This window comes from Mizuhopecten yessoensis, unplaced genomic scaffold, assembly GCF_002113885.1.
Source record: "Mizuhopecten yessoensis strain PY_sf001 unplaced genomic scaffold, ASM211388v2 scaffold9987, whole genome shotgun sequence".
Classification (NCBI taxonomy): domain Eukaryota; kingdom Metazoa; phylum Mollusca; class Bivalvia; order Pectinida; family Pectinidae; genus Mizuhopecten; species Mizuhopecten yessoensis.
In genome coordinates this window covers 1918187-1932392 of record NW_018408322.1, presented here as the reverse complement: position 1 = coordinate 1932392, position 14206 = coordinate 1918187, and the positions used below count along the sequence as shown (strand labels likewise).

Genomic DNA, 14206 nt, shown 5'->3' with positions numbered 1-14206 from the left:
AAAAATATGTAGAAAAGTAATAAATTATCTATATATACCTTTACATCAAAGCTAACAGGTAATGTCATATTATGAGGTTATACTATTTAAATAACACTGTGTTTTTAATGTTTTTAATTTACACGTGATAATGCGATGATATTACATACAAAATATGAAAATATGCCATTTAATACTACAGTACATTTTTTTTTTCAAATGCTTGTCAAAGCACAGTGAAAATTATTTTCTAATAACACAGAACTATTGAGTCATGTTTATATAAAACATGAATATAATTTTCCATCGGAAATTACCAATATTGATTCAAAATCATTTGAATAATAACACTGTACGTATGTTTATTCATACACATACAATTTGTTGTATAAGCTATTATGAAATTTCAAAATTAAAAACAAAACATTTAAACCAAGATAATCTCAGATTACTCGGAAATAACAATATTCAATATAATTTGTTCATAAGCATACGATCTGTTGTATAATCTGTTATGCAATTGACTTAATTAACTGAGGGATTCTCATATTAGTAGGAAAATACCAACATTGATTCATGATTATTTTAATAATAACAGTACCTGGACTATTATGTAATTTTAGATTAACATAACACCTAACTTTAGTATTCTTAGATTATCTTTTTTCAATCCTTTTTAAAGATACAATATTGATTGTACAACTCCCATCTCTTGTTTGAGAAGTTTACCCCTCTGGTGGCGTCAAACAAAGCGCGAAATGTACAAAGCTTTTAACTCATTCACCCCTGAAGACACATGTGAACTATTCCAATTTAAAGGTTAGAATAGTTCATTATGAAATTTCAGGGGTGATTGAGTTAAATTCGCTGCAGATTTTTATAATTAGTTATGGCCACTGACTGACTGACACGGTGCTTAGCGAACTTAACACTCCGCTAATTCCTGAAACATGACATGAAAGAGTGACTGTCTGTGGTTGTATCACTGTTCAATCCAAGTATAGACGTTTGTTATCAAACAGTAAAATTCAAAGGTGAAAATAGTTGTTTTATATAGTAACAAACTCAATACCTTTTAGCAGCACATAAGGATGAAAGAGTCCAGCACGCATATCACCCATACAAAAGGCAATTTGAGAATAAACTATATTTAAAAAACTTAAATTTAAACAACAATTTCTGTTAATCTTATCACAGGAAAAATATTTTAGCATTTTTGAACATATGATCATGATAAATATATCCGTTTAAATAATAACAAAGATACTTAATTAATGTCTTATCTTTTGATAACAACTCTTATCACAAAATTCACAGCTTATTGGCTCTATATGCTGAAGCCATATCCGGAAATCATTCAGGTTATTCATTTTATACAATTCTCTTGAGCAGATGAGGAAAACGGAACGGCTCTGTGAGATCAGTTAGACAAATACATATGTAAACAACTGTTACTGTTTTCAGTACCGCGGTGGGTTTTCCTCGTACGGTACATAGTTCGGAGGTGAATTTCTGTCATCCTCATAAGCTGGAGGATTGGAATCCGAACTTAGCCCAAATGAGTATGTAGGAGGTGGAGAGCAAGGAGGAAAATATGGATTACATCCGGGAGGTCCATGAACTAGATAAACTGGTTGACTTTCCGTCTCGGAGTAAGGCGGTGGGTTTATAGGAACCATTGGGATGTTCTGCTCTAGACTCCAGATTTGACTTTGGCTATGTGCACGTCGTGGAATGAAAGGTGACACATGAGAAGGAGACGGTCGACGACGCGATCGATCACGTGGGCGAATATCTACATCACTATGCTGAGGTGATACCGACGTCCGTTCCCGTCCATTGTTTCTAACGCTGCATCGTCGACAACACCTCGTGGAGCACATGCAGCAGACAGCTATTATGACTACTAGTAGACACAGTCCACCTAACACACCACCCACTAAAGTTGAGAGTTTAGCACCACCCAGCGGTTCACCTTCCGGGCTAGTGTTCTTAGCTAAAAAGAGAACAAAACTTAAAATGATATATACGGTTTTGCTAGGTTATGAATAATAATTAAATTTGCTCTAGATTTAGTATAAAACATTAGACTTTTAATTTATGGTGTTTTAATCTGGCGCTCCTGTTCTAATTCGGAATACGTATTCAGTGGTACATGAAACAAAGTCACAAGATGACAATATATTGGTATCATTCATTTTCAGAACATGTATTTGATGTATGTAAAAAAAATGGTATATAAACATCAAAATGTAGGAAGAGATAAACGACCAATAGTGTATTGCCTGATCACATATGTAAATACTAATAAGACCAGAAAGAGAAAAATTATCAATGTGTATGTCAAAATTAACCAGTATATGTGCAAATATCATCATTATACACATACAAGTTCAGTCTATATTATTCGATGATTGTATAACTTTCTTCTCTGCTATTCAATTTTCAGATGAAAAGGTATTTCTACCTAATTATACAAGTAAACATATATAACAAATAAAAAATGACACCTACCCAACTGACCCTACCCCATCCTCGCTATATTTCTGCACACCATAATTGGATTTGATATATTTTAATAAGAAAGTTACAAATTAGCTGTTTCATTAAAATTGATATTTGTGTTTCATTTAATATTTCTATTTATTTATCATAAGGGAAGTTTTTGTAATTACAGGTTATTTGTTTATGAATATTTATAAAGGGGATATTCCCTTTCCTTCTTTTTTTAACCAGTTTATGAAAAACATGTTTCGATTGTATACCCCTTGACACGATGGGACGACCTCTTTCAAATACAAACTTTGGACACATCTTTTTATCTGTCATTTGCATAGACAAAAAATGAACTGGAAATCAGGGGACCTTAAGACCGTCTTTCAGGCATTCACTTAAGTTCAACTTGTCATTATTTTAAATACAAGCGTGTTTAAGTGATGACAATGGCTGAAAAGCGTATCACAATATACAGACGTTGGGCGGACAATGGGCGTTGCACTGTTGACTTTCAGGTTGTCTGAACTGACAGGATACTATAACATTAGTTATATTGTAAACATAGATTTTTTAAAAACCTAAAAGACAGAGGTGCTTCCGAATATTGATATGTATATACATACTTGTGGTTTTTGTATTCCGGTCTATAGGAGGGGGATATGTGCTGCTTATTGTTCTGAAGTCTACAGTGCAGTATGTGAATTTGAATCCTCTTTCATTTATTTCTTCATCCGTATGGAAATGGAAGTATAAGTAAATGCCGCTTGAGACAATCGAGAAGGTATCCGCCCCGCAGAACCTTCCAAACGATGGACTCCTGTCGTCGTAGCCTACAGATTAAACATTCATTTAGAATTTCATCAATGAAGCGATTGTTTTCCAACAGTTATTTTTTTGTCCTTTTTGTAATATGCAAATACTAGAATATTCTTTAACATAATAATAAACAATTGTCACTCCTAATCCAAGTAATTAAGCCCCCTGGCCTTTGTCAATAGCGAAAGTTAAGGATGAATACAAATTACGTCCATCTTGCTCCTTCAAACGTAGAGGAAATTGTCAAGATGACTGTACCTTGAATCCATCCTTGACTTTCGCCACTGACAAAGGCCAGCAGGCCGAAATACTGAGGCTGAGTATGACAATTGTTTTATCGTCGATATTGTCATATTGTAATTTCAATTCTTTACTAGCAATAACATTTATCAGTATAAAGTTATGTATCTCATGTTCTACAAATTATCTAAAGAACTACTTATTGAGTGAATATTGCTCATCTTAAATGAAAGAAATCGTAGCATCACTAATATCTTTACCATGACACATTACATGTTTATGGGTTTTACGAATAAGTCATACGATAACCATGTATTTGAAAGACATTTATTTATACCCTGTTGTTTAAAGGTCATATAAGATCAAATTCGATATATATTGAATACAACGAATCATTCATTGCATTAAATGAAAATAATAAAAAAAAATGATTAAATATAAGCAAATAGAATGTTTACTTACCATCAAATATTTCAAGATAATCGAACTCACACTGATTTCCATATTCTATTTTTATATCCTTCATCTTGATCTTGATTTTTTTGTCAGGATACTTAGACGTTAGCCTCCATTCACAGTCAAGATCTCTGTCAACAAAGTTTATTCAAATAATCCCGTGAATATGATCCCTTCCTTTAGGGTGAAACATCACAATCTGAACCAGACGAATAATATTCCTTTACTTTGAAGCATACGTCCTTGGTAGTAATTGTGATGTATTTATGTTATAAATATTCCAGCAACAACATTTCTGGTTGGCTTCACGAAAGTATGTCTCTACTTGCTGATGTAGTAATATATATATATGTTGTAAAATTTGTAAATTCACTTGCATTGTATATATGGGAAAGATATAACAAACGCATAACTTGAATCTAAACAACGCATATACATGTTTCGTTTTTCAGAAGTGACAGTTCTGATTGTTAATATTAACATATCATGTCTCCCAAGCCATTTGTCACTGTTAAATATATCAATAACATATGGTTCAATTTGTTACGTACCGTGAGTACATGTCCGGGAATTTATACGATGTGAGATACTTTAGACGATCGGATACTTCCTCATCCTCCGGACATTTGTTAGAACATGTTCCTGTTAAAATGTAAAATACAACGTGCATGAACACATTTATAAACATTTTCTTCGTGTTGGTAAGTGTAGATTGTAGAAAGGTACATATAACACAACAGGTGAGGTATCTATGTGACTAGTACGATCTGTAATCTGTCACCTTCATGAAACAAATGACAAGTAAATCTTATGTACACCAAGGTGTGTAATTTGTACGATTTGGTAACATTGAAATCAGAATCGATTCGGCTACGCATAAGCGTATACGTAAGTACACTAAAGTATAAATTATGTACGAGTTGGCAACTATTAAAAAAGCAAGTGTATATTTAGTTGCTAAAATCTACAAAATGACAATTGCCTCAAAGTGTATGCTAAAATACTTATATTTTGTAATTACTTACTATATTTCGATACATTTTAATACAAAAAAATGGACAAATTTAATGTAATACGCTGATTCAAATTGACGCATAGTTATATGTTCATGTTCAAAACCTTATTACGCTTTCTCCATGTTTGAATATACTTTTCCAACAAATCAAATATAGCCCTTCAACAAATACAGAACATGTCCAAAAGGCAAACATAATGTCTTAATAGTTTGATACTTAATGTGTTTTGCCTAAATAGTATGATACTTGTTGTTATCACAGTACTTGTTTACGTGTGTTTTTACATGACAGTATATCTAATAGGTGTGTGTTCTTATATTACTATATCATATTCAATAGGTGTGTTCTAGCATGACTTTATATAATATTTAATTAATAAGTGTGTTAAAATATAACAGTATAATACCGTACAGCCATGTTTAAAAAAAACTGAACAGTATCATTTATATTGAACATGTATATTAAAAGGTATCGTTTACCGTGAAACATTACAATTGGTGTCGCGTTTGTATCAAATGAAACGTAAACGATACCGATTCGCGGAATGATCAGTTTATTTAAACCCGGTGCATATGTACCAAACAGATTATCCACTTCATTTACTACCGGGTTGATTTTAATCCGCTGGATGCAATGCTTAAGTTATGTCATCATCCTTAGGATTTAGCATATCGTCAAAACAAATGCTTACTTGTGAATCAGTTCATATTTGTTTATATATACAATTAATACATGTTGCACATCAAATTCATGCAGGATTAACTTTCCATTGGCATTTGCAAATTTTGAATATATGTGGATGTTGTCAGGAAAACAAATACGAGAAAAAGGGAAATTGCCAGATATAGATATATACCGCCATGGAGCAAAATAACATTGTGATACATTGGAATTCACCACAGATGTGTTACACATATTTTTACATAAACGATTTATGCTAACATAAACAGTTATAAACGATCATGGCAACATTTACAATAACAAGTGTACAGTTCATCTCGTTGTATCGAAGAAACCGGTATAAGGAGAAGAATAACAGATAGTGTGTTTCTGGACTGTATCCAATTAACTTAACATTGTTTATGAACATATATGTAATATAACGTTCTAGGCAGTAGATAAAATACCACAGTTTCTGCTGTATATATATAAAGAAAGAGATGACCGAAGCGTGAATAGAACTACAATTCGACCTAAAAATCGATAAAACTAGGACAAAATATGCACAAAGGAAAGATATACATGGATACCCTGGGTAAAGTACAAGGAGAAAAGAACAAGTGTCCCAGAAGGGTAAGCGTCTTCTGCTTTATCGATGACACCTGCATTGTAAATCTAAGTCGAACCAAAGCAACGTCATGTCCTCACATGGAGAACTCTGGTAGTGACAGTGAAACCACAAGGTTATTTAATATACACTGTACCTTGTTGAGTCAAGGTAGCTCGTACTAGGAAGAACCAGGAAGAGAACAATCATTTGTTATCCTAGTAACTGTAACTACACTATAGTACATGTTTCTTTAACACTTTCACCACTGTGGACCATAATGGACTCATCCAAATAAAAGTATGGTAGAGACTACTTAAGTTACCTAGGGGTGAAAGGGTAAAGACATAAAAAAGATTATAGGATATAATTTGTTTTCATATTAAATTTGTTAATCATGTGTAGTGTTCCAATTTGTGTCTTAACCGGGTTTGACTTTGAAATGTGAATATTTGAACTGTTTTCTGCATACTTAATAACCATTACAAATCCCTCATTTAGAGATAATAAGCTGGAGGAATATTCGGATAATTTATTTGAGTAGTCTGAATCATTATGACCAAGGACTGATATCTATAGATTCATGTGTTTGTTCTGTAACAAGTTCTCTGCAAACAAAACGCCAAATCGCGAAGGTTTTATTGAGTAAATATCAGTGCATGCTTTTCTAGATTGAATGTATTCCAGGACACGAAGGCTAAATAACCCTGTATAAACATGTGATTTGCAGAAATGATAGGCTGTTTTTAAATTGTAAGTGATTAGCCAACATCTCTCTAATAGTGCGCTAGCATTTACACTGATTACCCCACACAAATATTTAAAAACAAATAAAAAACTCACCTAATGTAAAAAGGCATAGAAAAATATAGCAGCCAGCTATAAAATTGGCTGAGGTGATGAGTTCAGTCGCACTACATTCCATGCCACTGTAACAGAATAGAAATATAGTCGTTAAAATGTGCAACAAACAATTATTTTAATTTAACTGGTATTGATGCAAAAACTAATGTATTGTAGCTGCAACTGTTCTAAAATCTGTGTTTCTTGATGATTTTGTTTTGTTTTTCATTCCTTGTTTTTTTTATGTAAATCTGAAAAAAAAAAAAAAACATATATAAGATGTTACTTTTAAATGATGAACCTGCTCTAAAACATTGTCCTATTTTCAATTCAGCACAGAAAAACCCAGTGTTCCTTGTGAAATCTTAATTAAGTTAACCGCAGCAAGACATTTTATAATAAATTTTCTCGAAAATCAGTATGTTTTTATGGAGAATTCCGTTTAAGGATAATGATATCATTATTCATTGTGGTAGCGTACAGCACACGCAATAGTATGTATTGAAACATTTGTGTTTTTCAAAAACATTATTTAATATTGGCTATCCGACTAGCATATATATCACATGTGTTTTAGAAATAAGGACGCGTTTCTATCAGAAGAGAAATATGACAACGCTTCTATGTTTGATGTGTCTTGTGAGACATTATTTAACTATTTACATTCACTATCTTAAAGTGAGTTGATAGTAAAGAATTTAAGCAATTTGTGAAATGTCAAAAACATAAGTGTTTTTTAACTGTAACCATATTTCTATTTAAGAACTTTTATCAGCGTCACAGTTTTCAAGCATGCTATTATATTTTTTACTGTAGTGTTATTGATATATTACTACAATATAACTTTATTAACTTTTAACTCTGGATGACGTATTTTATTAGATTTCTATTAACTAACCTAGAAAGTTTTGTCATTTAGAACTGACTAAGAGGATGTAAATAAATAATTAGTAAACATTAATTTGAGTAACATTTGCAATGAATGAAATTAGTTTTTTTGTATAAAAATGATCAATAAACTTAATACATGTACATAACTTAAATGTGATTAAATGATTAATGAGAGTCAATTTGTTATTAAACTATTCCGTCTTTGCGTATTGCAGAGTTATCTTCTCTTGGGAGCAGGTATTGATTGTTACGTCACTTGTTTGTGAGAGTAACGTCATCAATTTTTGAGAAAACGACGTAATTTTCTCGCACAAACCAATGACGTAACAATCAATACCTGCTCCCAAGAGAAGATAACTCTGCAATACGCAAAGACGGAATAAGAGTAAGTTAGTGATGAAATGATCCACAATAACAAATAAGTATTAAAGCATCAACAAGTACAATGTTGTGTTTAAATGATTAACGATAGACAATTGTTATTTTAATATCAATTTTAGTAAACTTTTGTTTATATGATCACTATTGTTTGTTTTTTTTTATAATTTTTGAGAATGATTTGCCATACATTGAATTAGATGTGATCAATAATATTGACAGTTCTTGTCATACATGTATGTATTAATGTTTTAAGACATAGTTCTCTATTACTTTGTTTTGAAATGTTATCTTAAACAAATATATATATGATAACAAAATAAATCATATATTGAAAAATTCAATTCATTATTTTATCATATTGCTTTTACATGAATATTTAAATAAATGTGTTATTTGTATAAACTTCAAACCTGGTCAGCCAAATATCTTTTTAAACAAATTGTAACTGATCATACGTTTATATGTATTAAAGCCTTAATAAAATATGCATGTTATCGGCACAAAAGAATCTCCCTCATATAATCAATAAAATATATTCATTTTTCCCTTCATGTATTGATAAATAATGTCTTTATAACCTGTTATTTTTTTGATAAAAATACAATAAAATTATATCACGATATTTTATAAATTAAATCATAAATGACAAGCATTTAAAATTTGATTTTAAAAACATGTAATTACTGTTAAAGATCAATAAGAAACCACTAGGTAACGGAAGTAAATTTAATTAATCTGATTGTTTTTTTGCAGTTTACTTCAAATAACAATGATAAGGTTTGCATTTTTTCTAATTGGGATTATTAAAATGTAAATCAATCAAGAACTCGATTGTTCATGATATTGATTTTAATAAACAAACTCATAACATATATCGCATTAGTCTAGTATATTTTCCCACATGCATTATTACAATAAGAAAATATCGATAGTTTTGGAGAACAAGAAAGGATAATGAGGAACGTTCTGATCACTAAATATTGGGAAGAAGTAATTAACATAACATGATATACATTAAAAGACACTTTTTACATACAAAATATAATTAGAAAAAGGGCAAAAATGTGTCAATTAATGTGACAAAAGATAAATATAAGGAGAAAAGTAATTCTTATATAAGAACTATATTTTGCCATATCGATTATATTTTAATATTTATATTGATAAATTATTTGAAAAAAACACAATGATTTTAGGCATGAAGAAGTAGAAAAAATAATACAAAAGACATATGTCATTTGTCAATCTTCAACTCTTACTTCTCATACACTGTTAGAAAGGTGAAATATCTACTGAGTGAGTTATAACGATTAATTGGAAAAAATATATATTTTTAGACATGTATTTTGTAAAAGAATTTTAATTGATTAAATGCTGAGCTTCCCATCTACCATAGCAATTTAGAGAATCGCTGTATTTTACAGCTATCATATGTTAAAACTGCATCACAAAATTTACAAATTAGCCGGATATATTGAAATCGATCCTAATATTTGTTCTGATATATATACAATGAGTACAAAGATCATATTGCTTATACGTTTTGTGATGACAACAGGGAAAGAGTCCTATAAATTTGCACATTGATCGGGGTGATGTTATATTATATAAATATATATATATACAACTGTGGAGGGGTATATAAGCACATCTCCCCAACCCAGTATTTATTTACAATAGCTTAACCTGTGCTTGCCTTGAATGTCTTTATACTAAGCATGATCAATATAATATGTGATATGAAATATACACATGAAACTATAAGTGTATATGTGAGATAACTTAACACCTGATGTTGAATTACGTTGTATAAACTACATATAAATATTAACAATATTTCAGTAGGCGGTTCTGTTACGTATGAACGGAGAGTAATCCGTTGTTAACCATAAAATCCTACAGTGATACAGCTAGTATATGTGTCAAAACATATGCGCTACTATTGACATATAGTGAAACACCCAACCACTAAAGCTTACCTTGAAAGTTACCAGAGATCTCCAGTCCAGGTAAAGATAATATTCGGTCTACTTCCGCGTTGATCAAAATCACCATTTTCAACCATTAGTGGACTAATGAAACCCACGAAATTTCATTTCGTTCGCGACTGAGTTAAATATCGATGATGAGGTTGGCGATTCGTTGTAGATCTGTCCATTGTCTTAATTAATTACGCCATCTTATAAAATATCCGTCATCGGCTCGACAGGTCAGGCTTACGACCACGTATATTGGTATTGGAACTGAACATTATATGTGTTCTCTGAGCATTACATCCATTGTACCGGGTTACAAAAGTAATACACACGAGATTCTACCAGTCACTTCTGAATATGAATAACAGGTGGGGTACATTCAAGGGAAATCTACCCATGACCTACTTCACTTAATTCGTATTGGTTGAAATGATGAAAAAAAACCTTAGATATAAACGTTTTTTAAATTTGTATCAGCTCTTACACTTCAAAAGCGTAACGATACATCTGTTTATTTCTTATTAACCATCCAATGATATTTATTTACCAAGGTATGTGTATCCGCGGGGTACTCCGGCTCGCTTTGCTCTGTTGACTACATTAAGCGGGATCGTGTAGAACGGGTCTATAAATAGCCGGCTATGTTGATATAGTCTCTAAAGCTGACCCTAGTTCAGTAACACTCGAGTGGTGGTTTAATATGTATAACTCATGATTATCGATCCTATTTTAAAAAATGTACAGTACGCTTCTGACGATATTGGCACGATCTGGTCTAATTGCTGGTTGTAAACTGGGACCATTGGCCTTGATAAGTTCAGCATAGGCAGTAATTGTCTGTCAGACACGAGTATAATCCAGCATGTTTCGTTAAGATTAGACGCCGACACGAGTATTGCTTTAAGAAAGAAAGAAAAATCAGTTTGTAATTTTCTTTAAAAAAATTTTTTTCAATAGAACTAAAATATATAATTTGCTTCTCATTTTGCAAGTTATTGACAACTGAAAATAAATAAATAGTTCGCTATGCTATGCTTATGCACTATTTAGCTCAAATGTCCAAGTATGTAATTATATTTTACATAAAGTGCATGCTGTAATTAGGCGTGATATTTTTGTTAAGTTCAATCGCACTTTGAAGTAGTTTTTACGTCACTTGACCACTTAGAAGGTGCAGTAAAATGGTGTGTAATCGTCTTAATTTCTTAAACTAAAAATGTCCATTCTCAATGTACAATAATTTTAATAACTTTATCAATGTAAAAAAAAAAAAAGGAAACCCTATAATATAGGTTGATTTTTTGCTGTTTTGTGATAGGATGGTAAACCTAAATTAACAAAATACAGATTAACTATTTATTGTATATATATTCTTTTCCATATGTGTATTATGTATGTTCACAATTCGGTAGCATAAGCCTCACCAAAAATATATCTAAATATAGCACAGTTCTGCAACACCTACATTGTAATGTAATGTGCAATTTACTTCCATGCAGAAGGTGTTTACAGAATGTCATACATATATATCGATGTAAATATTATATTATATTATATCATATCGTAGGTAATTAGCACAATTGATGTAGAACATAAACGAACATTGTATTCATCGTAAAGAAACATCAGCTCAGATTGAATGTATTGAATATATGCACTGTGATGTATAAAGCTTTTGATATCAATGTATCAAAAGTGCGTGATTGAAGCATTTGAAAAACATAGCTGGATAATGAGTGCACGTGAAAACTGATATTTGTATACAGTACATTACAGGTGTCTTCAGTATTTTAGCTTGCATCGATGTTTAATTGAGATTGTCTATTAATTATTTTTATAATTGAATGCATTTATATAAAATATGAGTTTGTTTTTCCTGAATGTGAATGTGAACGTATACTTGACAAGAACGTTATGTTGCATTTATAATTATCAAATATCTACATAAAGGCATTAAGTAATCATTGCATTGGATCATGTACTTGTTAACTTGTCTTGTAGCACAATGTAAAACATTTGCCCATTGGTAAACGTATTTATTCAAGCAGAATCTGTGAATAAACGAACAACGAACACCTAGCGCCAGGGTATACAAAGCTGAAGACTCGAATCAAAATTGAATGACCTTTTGATGTTTATATTTAAATTCAATTTACCATATATCACGTTGTAAGATAAAGTTTACAGATCTTTATATTACTTCATTGGTTTGAATATTTTTATAAACCAACGATTGTGTATCGATTCTCGATATCTGATCCGATTTAAAAGTATTTGCATTGTATAGGTATTCAAAGTAAATTTAATACATAAGCCCCCACTTCAAATTAAATTTTGTTTTAAAGGAGTGTAGGAAAACAGAAACCTTTCTAAGAGAAGACTTTATTGTTTATCTGTATAGTGTAATGTAATCCATGTTTGGTATGCTGTATCTATTATCACTTTTGTAAGGGTACACTTTCATGTTCCAAGACTGGGTTAGAAATATATATCTCAAGGTACACATTGACATTAAACTTTCGACATAGTCTATCACAAATTTTCCCCAAAACAAAATCATGGTTTATTTATGTTTTACGTCCTTTTAACAGCAATGGTCATTAAAGGACGTGCCAGTTGGTGGAGGTAGAGGAAAGCCAGAGATCCCAGAGAAAAAACACCGACCTACGGTCAGAACCTTGCGACTGCCCCACGCATGGCATTGGACCCGCTACCCAGTGAGCGTGGGGGAGGTTAATGATTAAGATAGTCAGGCGGCGTATTCTACCGACTCGGCGATGCAATTTCCTTGATTAAAAACGTTGTACTATCGGACACTACTATATTCGTGTACATGTATTATTTACGACGAAGCCACGGGCGTGCAATACTTTTTCAAAAGCCTCACTCGTATAGGCAATGTGAACAAGTTTAAAATGTTACTGAGTATGACAGGTCTTTTGAGATTTTTCTTTTAGATCAATTGAGGGTTCATGCGTCCATCTACGTACATATATTTTATCGTTTGCACATCCACTCAAGTTATACTTGCAAAACACGACAACTGACTACGCCTGTACAAATCATGGAATCAACAGAGACATCGGCGTGTTGTAGAAATGAGCAAACAGATTAGCTCAGTGTATTAGTCAATTTTCAAGGGTACGTAGGTAGACACCAAACACATTTAAATTGATTGCATTAGGTAGAATAGCTACCGTGTTTATATATTGTGCTGGAATATAGTACTTGGGATTTAAAATGTTGGAAAAATTAATTAACTCGGGATGAGACAGCATTTGTTGATTAATCATTTCCAACATTTTCAGGCCCACGTTATAAAATCTATATAAAGAATGCATGTATGTTTATTATTCCTTAAATACAAAGATTGGATCTTTCAAACTCCTTAATTAATGTTTTCACTTAACAACATGTAAAAGGATAGGAACTGTAATGCTTACGTTAGCCATACTGCATTTATCTTTCTAACTTTTCTATTTAAATTCTCATTTTTAAACTTACAACAAGGCGACAATAATATATAAAGATGTGTAGATGTTTTCTCTCCTAAGGATAAACATGTTTGCACCATTATTTCACAAAACAAAATAACAATAAAACAGCCCACTCGACAAAATGTAGCATTTGACATTGAAAATAACCAAATTACTCATGCTAGACTTAAAACCACGCATCTAAGGTTGTTATTGTCAGTTTGTTCGAGGTATTATATTACGTGTAATATCCGGTTTTTGTGTCGATATAAATTAAACTATTCAACTAAGATTTCCATTGACAGAAATAAATATAAAGTCTGAGAAGGATATTGTTCGAATGGCCATAATCTATTTTCGTTTGATCAA

General features: G+C 31.6%; 1 protein-coding gene across 1 annotated transcript; it reads right to left on the bottom strand.

The window, feature by feature from the left end:
* Positions 1–216: 216 nt before the first annotated feature.
* Positions 217–10804, bottom strand: LOC110459272. The gene is made up of 6 exons (XM_021511453.1): positions 10365–10804; positions 7114–7199; positions 4539–4629; positions 3994–4118; positions 3099–3305; positions 217–1975 (listed from the first exon to the last, which is right to left on the bottom strand). Exons 2-6 carry the CDS (start codon positions 7193–7195, stop codon positions 1440–1442), a joined length of 1041 nt encoding a protein of 346 aa, XP_021367128.1. The 5' UTR covers positions 7196–7199; positions 10365–10804; the 3' UTR covers positions 217–1439.
* Between the last annotated feature and the right edge of the window lie 3402 nt (positions 10805–14206).